Genomic DNA, 13,005 nt, shown 5'->3' on the forward strand with positions numbered 1-13,005 from the left:
GGGTCTGAAGGGACTACTTACTGTGCGCTCGCACCCGCTGGCCCGTCGGGCCGGCTGGCTCTGGCTAGAAGCCGTTTCCTGCTTTTGAAGGCCGTGGCTGCACGACCCTCTGGCCTCCCAGCTCCTCACGTTTCTGAGTCCAAAAGTTCGTCTGCGGTGTCACTCCTCCCTCTCTTCCTCCTGTTCTTTCCTTCTCCTCCCTTCTTTCCTTTTTTTGTAAGTTATTTATTTGAGAGAGAGCCTAGGCATGAGGGGGTAGAGGGTCAGAGGGGGGCCGATGCGGGACTGGATCCCAGCACCCTGGGATCATGACCTGAGCCGAAGGCAGACGCCCAACCGACTGAGCCACCCAGGCGCCCTATACAATTTTTTTTCATGATTGTAATATTTTCTCTTATCTCTGTAAGGATTTTGGTGGTAGGGATTTTTTTTTCTAAGTTTTTGTTTTCCTTGTATAGTTGCTGTTCTTTTTCCTCTTGCTGTTATTATTCCTCTTGGTTTGGTTTCTATCCTCAGATGTCTGCTCATCCTTTGCTGGTGGGACTGTAAAATGGTACAGCTGCTTTTGAAGTTTCCTATTTTATTTCAAAACTAAACATACTCTTACCATATACAATGGACCAAATATCTGTGTCTCCCCAATTCATATGTCGAGATCTAGGGTTCAAGGTGATGGTGTTAGGAGGTGGGGCCTTCGGGACGTGATTGGGTCAGAAGAGTGGAGGCTTCATGGTGGGGTTAGTGTCTTTAAAACAGAGACCCCTGGGCACCCGGGTGACTCAGTTGGTTGAGCGTCTGACTCTTGGTTTTGGCTCAGGTCATGATCGCAGGGTTGTGGGATCGAGCCTTGTGTAGTGGGGCTCCGCTCTCAGCACAGAGTCTGCCTCCTCCCTCCTCTGGCATGCGTGCTCTCTCTCTCGCTCAAAAAAAAAAAAAAAGAGAGAGACACACAGAGACCCCACAGAGCCTCTGAGGTTCCACCACGGAGAGCACGGCAAAAAGTCTGCAGTGGAGAACAGACAGCCCTCCTGTGACCGTCCTGGTGCCCCGATCTTGCTCCTTTAGCCTCCATCCAGAACAGTGAGAGACAGATTTCTGCTGTTTGTAAGGCACAGAGTTGGTGGTATTTTTGGGACAGTGGCCGGAACACTCTCAGATGCCATGCAGGCCTGCAGTCGTGCTGTTCGGAACCCCCCCCGAGGAGCCGAAAACTTAACATCCACATGGAAACCTGCACACAGATGTCTCTGGCAGCTTCAGTCCTAATTACCAAGACTTGGAAGCAACCAGGGTGCCCTTCAGGAGCGGGGTGGCTAAGCAAAATATCCCACCATCCAGCTGGTGGGATATTACGTAGCACTAAAAAATAGTGAGCTGTCAAGCCATGAGAGGACACGGAAGAACCTCGAATGCATGTTCCTAAGGGAAGGAAGCCTGTTTGCAAAGGCCGAGTACTGTGTTAATCCACATGTATGACGTTCTGGAAAAGGCAAAACTATGGGCACCGTGGAGACGTCAGTGGTTGCCAGGGCTGGGGGTGGCAAGGGTGAATAGGCAGACTGTAGGATCTTTCGGGCAGTGAAGCTATTCTATGTGATATTGTGGTGGGTGGATATCACACTTTTGTCCAAACCCATCTGATAAACACACCAAGAGGGAGCCGTCACGTCAGCTGGGGACTTTGGATGTTCATGATGAGTCCTTGTGGGTTCGTTGATCGTAACGAATGTACCATTTAGTGGGGGATGCTGATAGTGGGGGAGGGCGTGTGTGTGTGTGTGTTGTGGGGACGAGGGGTAGATTTCATGGTACTTCTCACTTGGTTTTGCTGTGAACCTAAAATCGCTCTAGAAAACAAATATTAATAAAAAGCAATTAACGGGGTGCCTGAGGGGCTCAGATGGGTAAGCATCTGCCTTCGGCTCAGGTCATGATCTCAGGGTCCTGGGATCGAGCCCTGACTCGGGCTTCTGGCTCAGCAGGGACCCTGCTTCTCTCTCTCCCTTTGCCTCTGCCCCTGCTCATGCTCTCTCTCTCTCAGAGAGTCTCTGTGTCTCAAATGTATAAATAAAATCTTAAAAAAAAAAAAAAGGAATGAGCAGCAGTGCATGCAGTGACATGGGTGAACCTCAAAACAAAGACGCAAAGTCCAAGAGCTCTTACACCTCCACAGTAAACGGCAGTTGCCCAGTTGAAAACCGGTCAAAGAATTGGAGTAGACGTCTCTCCAAAGACCCACACGTGTCCAATGAGCACAGGAAAGGACGCTCAGCGTCACCAGTCCTCAGGAAAATGCCGCCCACAGCCACAGTGAGGTGCCCCTTTGCACCCACTTACATGGCTGATGTGAAAACAACCTCTACAGAGCCCCAAAGATGACAGGTGTTGGCGAGGGCCTGGGGAGTTTGGCGCACTGAGCATTGCTGGTGGGTGTGTAGCATGGTGTAGCTGGTTTGGAAAATGGGGCAGTTTCTCGAAATTGTGTGACTCTTAGGTGCGCACCCTGAGAAAACGGAAGACATGTCAGCACCAACGTTTGTGCACAAGCGTTCCCAGAAGCCCCAAACTAGACGCAATCCGATCGTCATCAATGGATGATCGAACATACACCATGTTGTGTCCCCGATGGGATGGTTGCCAGCCAGAATCACTCCAGATGAGCATTGGGAACGTGCCCGGTGACAGAGTCCTGACACGAGATGACTCACTGCGTGACTTCGTTCACCTTGTCCTGAAGATGCAGGTCCGTAGGCGCAGAAGTAGACAGGTGCTTGCCAGGGCCACGGTTCCTGTCGCCATTGGTCCTGGAGGTTCCGAGGGTGGCTCGCCTGGGACCCGATGTCTGGGGACTCACCGGCCATGGCAAGGAGCCACAGACAGACCACCCAGAGCCCCGTGCGTCCCCCCCCCAAAGCCTCTCCTACTTCCCCGGAGCCAGGAGTCATCGCTCCAGCAAACACTGCCCGCGGGCTGCATCTCCAGCCTGGTGACCAGAGGGTCCCCTGACCTCACTCTCGGGGGAGCGGCGTCCGGGCCTGAGGGCTACGTCCAGAGCCCACACGGTCACTCAGATTTTCGCCGGGGGCCCCACGCTCCGTGCTGGCTGAGGCAATGCAGTGCAGAGGCCCTCGGGCCATGCTCCCCAGAGAGAGGCTCCTTGTTCATGGGCAGGGCTGGGAAACAGGGTGGCTGCGTTTTGTGGGTTGGGGTGGAGGTTCTGACTTTGCAGGAGGTGTTCAAATTGTTCTGAGCACAGAGCTTGGAACCCCCACTGCCATCAGAGGCAGTGGATCCAGCTGGATGCGGGGAAGATGCGGGCGGCCTTGTTTTTGTCGCCCTCCTGGTTCTGCTCTGTTAGCTCCCCTCGGCGTTCCTCCTCCTTACCCCAGTACCACCCTGTGTCCTGTGCGCCTCCCAGTGAGGCCCGCCCGGCTTGCTCCCTTACCCCCCAGCCTGTTGGTGACTTGGGGGCAGAGTGGCCTTGGCCGGAGGTCCCAGCCCGGCGCCCTCAGCAAGGTGCTGGGGCAGGACAGTGCCCTCCCCGCCTGCTGCTGCTGACCTGGAGGCCAAGAGCACCAGGCTGACAAGAAGGCTGGATGAGATGGGTTCGTCTCCCTTCGAAGGGGACGGGGGAAGGATTGCTGGGGAGACCTCAGCCCGTCCCGTCCGGCGTGCTTGCTGGCAGGTGGAGTGGCAGACCGAGAGCAGCGTGTTGCCGGGGAATCCAGCGGCTCCTCGGGCTCCTCTGTGGCTAGTCGGGGACAGGGCTGGAAGCTCCCGCCTAGCCCCCTCCAGAGTTCACCCCCGTGCCTCTTCTGTGCAGGTTTTGCAGTCTCCTTCTGCCCTAATACATCCTAGCCGCGGCCAAGGCGCTGTGCTGAGTCCTTGTAGAATCACAGAGCCTGGGGGTGGGCCTGGGGACTCACAACAGACCTGGTCACAGGCTGTCCCCTCTCAGGGAGAGACCCTCCCTTGGGACCTCCGAAGACCCCCCCCCCAAGGGGGGGAGGGGGAAGGGAAAGAGGAATCGGATCTGCAGGCCTGTTCCCTCAGAGCCTGGCCCCAGCTCTGCCAGGCACATGGACCTGTCCCACACGCCCTCCTCACCTGAGGGAAACTGAGGCCGGAGGGGGGATGGGACCGTCCGGGGGCGCCTGGAGAGTTCCTCCAGACCTGAACCCCTAGCACCTCTCCATCCTGGCCAGAGGCTCCCTCCCAGCCGGGGAAGGGTGGTGAGCGCTCTGCCCTCCTGAACCCTGAATCCCGCCAGAAGTCAGGTCCCCCAAACCCGTAACCAACACATCCAGCCCCTCCGCCTTCTCCATCATCCCTCCTTCCTCCTCCTCCATTCGGCCCTCGTCCACTCCTCCACTGGGTCCACCCTTCTGCCTTGCGCATCCTTCCCCCATGTCCACCGGCAAGTCCTGCGGAGCCTCCTGGTGTGGCGTGGCCAGTGCTCAGCGCAGCGTGTGCGTGGGGCCCGGCCCTGAACCGTGCTGACCGCCGCCCTTCTGGCTTCTCCTGGCTCCAGCCCATCCGGGCTCTGGCGTGGGGGCCCTCGGCCCAGAGGAGCGGTGCTTCAGGGGGATAGAGCTGGGTGGCCCGGGCAGGAGGCCAGCCGGCCCGGCCTGGGAGCTCTGGGGTGGGCTGCCATGAGCACGTGGTGGGCGGTGGTGGAGTGGGGGGCGGGGAGAGGACCCCCCACCCCTCCGTGCTCCGCTCTTGGATGCACATCCAGCCCCTGAAAGCGACCGTTTTAAGATACTCTGTAACAGGAAATCCTAGGTGTGGCGAGGCCAAGGGATCAGAAGGTGAGTGCCGTTGAAGACAGGTTGTCACAGTTATCAGAAAGGGGCACTCCGTGCACGCAGGGACGCCCCTGGTCAGGAAGCAGGGGGAGGGTCACTGTGGGTACCAGCCTCTCTCTGGTTTCTGTGGGGAGGACCAGACCGGGGCTGGCTCTGCTGCGTGGGGGCTGCTCCGGGTCTTCTGGTCCCTGGGGGTGAGGACTGCAGGGTGGGGGGAGTGGCCTGGAGTTTAAGGCCCCCGTGGAGGAGGGGGTTGGGGCATGGGCTCATCATTGATCAGCATTTGAAAGTGGCCCCCTTACCCTGGGGGCGGAGGACTGCTCCTGAGGAGGGGTCTGGGGGGAAGCGGCGGGCGGCGGGTCAGTGTCCAGTGTGTGCATGTAGGGCAGATGTTAGGGCCTCAAGCTGACGAGTTGGATGCATGGCTAATGCAGGGATGGAGGGGATGGGCGTTCTCTGCAGGGGAGGGGTCCCCCAGCGTGGCAGTGGGGGGCTAGGGTGTCTCCCTCCTGCCTGGTTCACCCTGAGGTTGAGGCAGGGCGGGCTGGGTGGCTCGTCTGTCCAGGCTGGGCTCAGACCTGCCTCCCCTCTCCCTCCTCCCTTCCCCCTCCCTCTCCCCATCTCCCCCTCCCTCTCCCTCCTCCCCCTCTCCTCCCCTTCTCCCTCCATCTCCTCCTCCCTTCTCCCTTCCCCCTCCCTCTCCCCCCTCCCCTCTCTCTCCCCCCTCCCCCTCCTCTCCCCCCTGTTCTTCTACAATACTGAGTGTTGTAGAAGAACACAGAGTGGCCGGCCCTCTGCACTCACCTGATGGCACATCTCTGGCAAGGCCGCCACCTGCGAGTGTCGCGGTCCCTTGGGTCGCACTGGGACGCACAGAGCCGCGGTGAGTCCTAGAATGCGTAGTTGGGGACCAGCTCTCTGCTGTGGAAGAAGCGCCCCCTGGCGGATGATGAGCGAGGATGGGGGATGCTTGAGACTGTGCCCTTACTCCCAGTGGCTTCCCTGGCACCTGATGACACTGCCTGGAGTAGTGAGGACCGTAGAGTTTGGACGATGGGCTTCTAGTCTTGCTGTCCACCCCCACACCCCCGTGTTGACTAGCATTTTCTGCGAGGAAGAGCTTCCTGCCCTCCACTGTAGCTGCTGGAGTCCAGTTGGATCGTGGCGGCTGCAGGCTGGTGCCGTTTTCTGACACGCAGTGTCCCACGTGGCCTTGTCCCGTGTTCACTCAACAATGTCTCCAAGGAATCCTGGTTCCTTTTGCTGGAGAATGGTCCAGAAACAAAATTCAGCCACTAGTCGGAGCCCTTTTCACTTGGGACGACCCATCCTGTCTCCCCAGCTCCTGATGTGTCAGTGGGCACGTGGCAGGTGGCTGGAGTGTGCACGAGCTGGGGCCAGGCCGGCCGAAAGCACCCATGCGGGCTGGCCGTCAAGAACTCTGGTCTTTGAGGGCCGGTGCCTGGGGGGCTCAGTGGGTGAAGCATCTGCCTTCGGCTCAGGTCATGATCCCGGGGTCCTGGGCTGGAGCCCCCCCTCGGGCTCCCTGCTCAGCGGGGAGCCTGCTTCTCCCTCTGACCCTCACCCCTGCTCCTGCTCTCTCTCTCTCTCAAATAAATAAATAAATAAATCCTAAAAACAAAAAGAATTCTGGTCTTTTTCCCCTCCTTGGAACAGCACTTCAAAACCTTGCAGTTTCCTGGGTGATACGAGTGCCCTGTGATATTTGCAAGGACCCCTTTCTCATACCTGAGTCTATGCTGGTGAGATGGCTCTGGGGTGGGGGTCCTCGATGACACAGGACAGGGGCCGGCGGCCCGAGGAGCCAGCCATGGGGTTAGAGGGCCGGGGCTGAGTTGGTCAACAATGGTCAATGGCTTCATCCTAACGCCTGTCACTGAAGCTTCGAGAAGATCTCAGGACACCGAGGCTCAGGGAGGCTTCCGGGCTGGTGACACGTGGGTGTGCTGGGAGGTGGTGCGCCCCCACCCAGCGGGGGCACAGGCCCCCACGTCCCCGCCCCCACCTCCAAGGTGGGGTCTTTATTTGGCTTTTGCTTGTCTGTGTCCTTTATAACAGACTGTGCTTTCGGAGTTCTGTGGATCGTCCTTACAGCTTCATGAATCTGTGGAGTTCGTGGGGACCCCTGAATCTGGAGCTAAGTGAGCCAGGGTGCGGGTCACCTCCAGAAATTCTGGGGGGTGTTTGCATTCGGGGGCAGCCTGGTGGGAACCCTGGGGGCAAGCTCTGGGGTGCTCACCACGTGTCTGGTGGGTGTGCACACTTCACTGCAGGTCCCAACAAGGCTGCCCGAGGTGCTGTTGGCACTGAGGCTCCCTGTGACCACACCTGCCCACTGCACCCGCCACCCCAGATGGGGTCACAGGTGCCGTGGAGAGAGGCTGCGGCGACCTCGTGGCCCCAACCCTCCCTGCAGGCTCCACTCTGCCCCTGTCCCCACGCCAGCAATGCCTCTCAGCGGGGCTGGACCCCGGAGGGCCAGAGCCTCGAGGGCTGGGTGGGCAGCCCGGGAGCTCCCAGAGGCCTGTGTGCTTTGTCCCTCCCAGCAGGTGCCCTGGACAGACAGACAGACGGAGGGACGTGAAGCTAAGTGGGTGGGTTTTTATTAGCAGCGGGTAGGAAGCATCTTGCACTCTCTGGATCCTAGAGAGAAAGTTCTTGCCAAGCAGGCTCAGGCTGGTCACTCCTGGCAGCCAGGGGCTCCTGGGGAAGCCCCTCTCTGACGGGGTTCTTCGGCAGGGGACACGGAGGCCTCAGGCCTCCCCGTGGCCCACAGGCAGGCGTGGTCACTGGGGGCCAGGAGCCACATTTCCCAGCTCCCGCCCCAGACCTCCTCCCACGTTGGGGAGCCCAGACGCCTCCCAAGGTTATGTGGCAAGGGCACAGGCCCTGCTACGGTTGGGCTGGACCATGTCCTGCTGTCCTGCTTGGGCAAGTCTCTGAGCCTCTGCCTCCTTTGCTTGCCCAACACCCACTCTCAGCCCAGACCTTCTGCTGCATCCGTGGCTGTGGCCGGGGCGCTGTCGGGGGCGGCTGTGGGGCGCTCACCTGCCTCGGGCTCCAGACATCGCAAGGCACAGATGCTGAGGCAGCACTTCCTGTTGTCTGCACACTGGTTGTCCCCGGAACACTCGCTGCTCTCCAAGCAGGGCTGGGGGATCAGCAGGGCCTGCACCCGGTGGGCAGTGGCCGGCCCTCTGCACAGGCGCTGGGGAGAGACGGCCGGCCCGTCAGGCCCCAGGACCACCCTGTGGCTGGTCTCCCCTGCAGCTGGTGTCCTGGCTCCCAGCCCCACCGTGTCCCCATCCCTAGGGAGGGGACTGTGGCCGCTGCCTCGGGGACCCAGGCCTGGGCAATGCTGGGAGGAGGCGGCTGAGCCTCAGCGGCCAGGCCAGCAGGGGCACGCGCTCACTGCCAGGTGGAGTTTAGGGGGCTGGGGGGGTGGGTCACCAAGAGGGGTGTGGGGCGCCCACTCAGGGTGGACCCCGGACAGAGCTGGCTCCTCCCTCCCCCGGACAGGCCTCGGCGCGGGGCATAGGGGCCGCGGTGTTACCGATGAGGGGGACCACGCAGGAGCGGCTGCAGGGGCTCCTGGGGCAGCATTTGGTGCCTTGGGGCCAGTTCTCGTCCGAGCTGCAGGAGACCATGCAGGCACCCTCCTCCGAGGAGCTGAGCTCCGGGCACACGACCTGCCCTGCACACGGGACAGGCAGGTGGGTGGGGCTGGTGGACCGCCTACCCCGGGGGCTGCTCGGTGCGGGGGGAGCAAGGTGGGGCGACAGCAGGAACCATGGGGAGTCTAGTCCCCAGCACCCTAACTCGCACCCTTTCTTGAAAGGAAAAGAGTATGTGGAGCGTGACCTGGGGACAAAAGGGTGCCCAGGCCCACGGCAGCAGGTGGGGTTAAGAGCCAGGGGGCCAAGGACAGGCCCACCATGCCCCGGGAGCTGTCCTGCGATCAGGGACAATGGCCCGGGCCCTGCAGCACCTGGGGGGTCTCTAGGCAGTGCCCCACTCTTTCACTGTGGGGGACCCCCAGGGGCCAGCCTCCTCCGCTCTGCGCCTCCCGTCCTGTCACCAACACATCAGGGCCAGCAGTGTGTCAGGGACGCACTTGGAGCAGAGGGAGGTTGGGAGGACCCTCCTGGGCGCCCCCCAAGGGGCAGCAGCCCAGGCCTACCTGGCAAGGTAAGGGCCGGGGCCGGGGCCGGGGCCAGGGCCAGGGCCAGGGCCAGGGCGGCCTCCAGGGCCAGCAGGGCCAGAGCTAGGCTGGCCAGACAGCGCATGGTGGCGGGCGGCAGGCAAGTGGCAGATGGTGGCCTGTGGGTCCCAGGCCCTTTAAAGGTGGTGGTGGGAGGAGAAATGTGGGGGAGGGGCTGGTGCTGGCCCAGCTGGCCCAGGGGCTTCCGCCTTGGACAGGCCAGTTGCATCGGGGACATGTTTTAAAACTTAAAAAAGTCCCTGATAAGGTGCACCATTTCTCTCCCTTGTGGAGGTATAGTCTGAAGGGCAGTGGGGGTGGGATGGGAGACCTGGCTGTTGTCCTTAACGAAACCGGGTTGACTTTGCGAAGGTCACCGAGACAGTAGATCGTAAAAGTTGTCATCACAAGAAAAGAAAGTCTGTCACGGTGCCTGCTGACGGGTGTTAACGAGACATTGCGCTGATTGCGCCCCCGGTTTACAAACATCCAGTCACCTCATTGCACACCTGAAACCAAGATCGTGTCGTATGTCAATGATACCACTTTAAAAAGAAAAGGTAAAACAAAACAAAACAAAAACGAAGGGCAGAGAAGGAAAAAATGGAATCCACGACAGCAAGTCCGGGGTCCCTGTGATGGGCCCCCCCCCCCAGAACGGCATGCCCCCATCCTGCTCTCAGATCCCGGGTGTGGGGGGCAGGCAATCTGGGAGGACAGGCTGTGTCTCTTGTGGTGCCTTGTGTCTTCTCTGGAACTTTCTACAAGAACGGCTGCCCGTGTTAGAGCAGCAGAATCGGGCCAGGGAATGTCCCAGCTATTTGTGCGCAGGGCCTGGAGGCCACTGGGAAGTCCTCTTCCCAGAAGGGCCGGCCTGTGGCAGGCCAGCTGGGCCACGTGGTGGGGGTGGCACTCCTGGGGTGGGGAGGGAGCTTCCTCCATCCTTCTTCCCTGAGGGCCTGGGCAGGGAAGGGGCCCCAGGGTGACTGAGGGCCAGTGCCACGGGGCCTAGGCTGCCCTCCTCTGCCAGCTTGGGACCTCGGCCTCAGACAGCAGTCCCCTGTGGCCCTCACCCTGTGCTCCATGCATTTCCGGATGTTTCGGCCCAGATGCTCTTCCCCTGGGGCTCAGGCGCCCCTAGGTCTTTCCACCGGCCCCAAGGGGCACCGTGCTGGCCTCACGGCCCCTCAGCAGAGTTCTGGGGCCTCGGCCCAGGCCCCTCCCGGGGGCCAGCCGCCGCGATCCTGGCCAACCACAGTGACTTGCAGCCTCATGCTGGCAGTTCTCAAAATGGTTCCCCGCTGAAGCCTGGGAAGGAGGCAGCACATGGGCTGCACAAGGGGAGAGGGGTGGGAGGCCACGGTCACTCCCTGGCGGGTCCGGTTGGCCTTTCTGTCCCCGCTCTCTGTGCCTTCCCCAAACCAAGACCAGGGACTCAGGGTCTGTCTTGCTTAGATGCTGGGTCTGAGGCCAGGCCTGCCACCAGCTCCCCAGGGTGCGGCCCTCGGCCTGCAGGACCCGTGGTCACAAGGGCTGACGGGCCATCCTGCCTGGTGCCCTCCTCCCTGACCACTCGGAGCACCTGAGCTCCTTCCTGCATCTAACCTGCCCTTCCCCTCCCCTCCCTTCCCCTCCCTTCCTCTCCCCCCCCCAGCCCCACCTTGCACCCTCCCGGGGCGCTGCGCCCTCAGTGCTCCCCCACTCGGGGTCCTCCCGTCGGTCCCCTCAGCTCTGCTGCCCTGGCCTCTTCTCTCCCAGCGCAGGCCTAGGGAAGCTCCCCTTTGGGACGTTTACTGTCTGCTCCTCCAGAATGTAATCTGCTGGGTCAGGGCCCTTGTCCATCACACGGGTCGGCGTAGTCCCCGCATCTGCGCACCTGTGCACGGTGAGCAGAGGGGACTGCATCAGGACTTTGGTCCCTGGTCAGTGACCTCTCACACCTTAGCGTGACCCTCTGACCTGGGGGCTGGGGTCCAAACAGGGGTGTGGCCCGAAAGCCCCTCCGGACGGGGAACCCTGACCTGGGTTGCGTGGCTTCTGGCAGCTACCCGGAGGGCTGCCTGGAATTGGGGGCTGAGCTGGGCCCTGGGAAGCCCTCCTGGGGGGAGCCTGTCCGGAAGTTGGAGGCCCTCAGACAGGACCTGGCCTTCCCCTACTCCCCCCAGGCTCTCCTGTTGGGACTGTACAAGGACCACAGGTGCCACCGGATCTGCGAAGCTTTCTGTGATGCAGGTCAGATTATTTAGAAGACAACCTCTAATTGTTCTGATCAGAGGAATAACACACGCGTTGTAGGAAGCCCGGACAATTCAGAAAAGCGTGGAGAAGAAAATGAAACTCACGCCTGATCCACATCCTGGAGCGGTATCGTCACCAGCTAGCTCGGACTTCATCTAGTTTCCCCTCACCTGTCCATCGACCATCCATCCAGCCATCTCATGGCCCCCCTACAGACGTAGACGGCTCCTGTCCCCCCCGATGATCTCGGTCACTGGGGCCGTGCTGCCCATGTGGTACAGACACGCATGATGAGCCCCCCCCGGGCCCTCCAGACTTCCAGAAAGCACCGTGCTCAGTGGTGGTGGACTCCGTGGTGGTGGAGCGTGGCCTTCACCTACAGGCTAGCACCATTTTAAACATTTCTTCACTTGCGAAGGGAGCCTTTTGTGTGACTGGGCCACACTTCTCCCTGAGCTGGGGGTCTTGTTGTGGGGGTGGGTGGGTGGGGAGCAGAAGTCGGCTCTAACCGCCTGGGGTCACGAGCTGTGGCCAGGAGGGGACACATAGCCCACAGGGCTGGTGTGGGGGACACAGAGCAAGAGATGTTGTTGGGAGAAGCGAAGCGTGGGGGGCAGGGCCTCCTGCCTTCACAGTCCTGAGGGCAGGTGGAGAAAGCAGAGGTTTCCAGGAACGATGTTGCCTCGAGCCCCGGGGCAGGGGACATGCGCTGCTTTTTGGCCTGGGGATGCTTGCTGGCCCCGCCGGCCTAGCCTCAGCCCATCTTCTTCCAAGAGACGTAGGCCTTCCTGCTTCCCAGCAGCCCCTGAAAGCCCGGACAGGTGGGGAAACTCATCACCTGGAGCATCCTGGCCTTTGTGGGCTAAGCACACAGCGTCCCCACCAGTCCTACAGGGTCAGCTGGGTTGGGGTTTCCTCCGGCTCTCAAGGTGGAGACAGGGTCAGGGGGCCATTCTATACACTTGCCCCTCTTTGTGGGGAGCATCATGGCCCCGGAGTGGGGGTCTTGAGCTCGGTCCACATCATCAGGTGTCACGACCCCTGGGGGGGTTCAGTCCTCAGCCCTCTTACCGGGGCTCTCAGGCCTGAGGACCCTTCCACACCCCAGTCTCACTGAGTCATGCCCCTACGCATAGCGCCCGCACCTTCTGCCTCTCGATCCTCTCTGGAAAGTTCTCTCCTACCCACAGTCTCTCAAGGCATCTCCTGTGCAGGGCTGCTTGGTCCGCTGGATGTCCAGGGTGAGGGGTGGGTGGGGGCAGCTCCTGGGTGGTCCTCGGGGAGGAAGGCAGGTGTAGGGCTGGCTGTGGGGCCGGGGCTGCCGCTGGATGAGGTGTGGCCCTCTGGCCTCAGGGGATGCACCGATGAGGCACCTCACCACCTGGGGCCCTGCAGGGGAGGGTGGGCGGCGTCCACAGTTCGGGGGCCATGACCAGCCGTGCTGCCGGGCACAGAGAAACCAGGTCTTCCGGGGGCAACCGATGTCTGGGTCACTCAAGTGGGAGGAGCAGGGGAGGCTGCAGGGCACCAGGGGCCGGGACTGGGTCAGGTGGGGGGCTTGACCAGTGGATTTCCCGAAGGCCCTCCAACGGCTGACCAGGGGGGGCACAGGACAGCCCACTGCCCGTCCTAGTGAGACAGGACCAGGGTGGCGGAGGTCCTGGACAGAGGAGAGCGGCCCAGCCTCCTAATCGGGGGCCCAGCCAGGCTGTGGCGGGAGGGCAGGGTGGAGGGGAC

The 13,005-nt window shown here is 61.3% G+C and overlaps 1 protein-coding gene across 1 annotated transcript; it reads right to left on the reverse strand.

The window, feature by feature from the left end:
* Positions 1–7,806: 7,806 nt before the first annotated feature.
* LOC148162484 (whey acidic protein-like) lies at positions 7,807–9,115 on the reverse strand. Its single transcript, XM_088018673.1, is given in 4 exon segments — positions 7,807–8,007; positions 8,009–8,037; positions 8,383–8,523; positions 9,010–9,115. Coding segments are annotated over 4 exon segments (477 nt in total).
* Between the last annotated feature and the right edge of the window lie 3,890 nt (positions 9,116–13,005).

Source organism: Eumetopias jubatus, unplaced genomic scaffold (assembly GCF_037043125.1).
Source record: "Eumetopias jubatus isolate StellerSeaLion01/CBP00866 unplaced genomic scaffold, mEumJub1_p1.0 scaffold_14, whole genome shotgun sequence".
Lineage (NCBI taxonomy): Eukaryota > Metazoa > Chordata > Mammalia > Carnivora > Otariidae > Eumetopias > Eumetopias jubatus.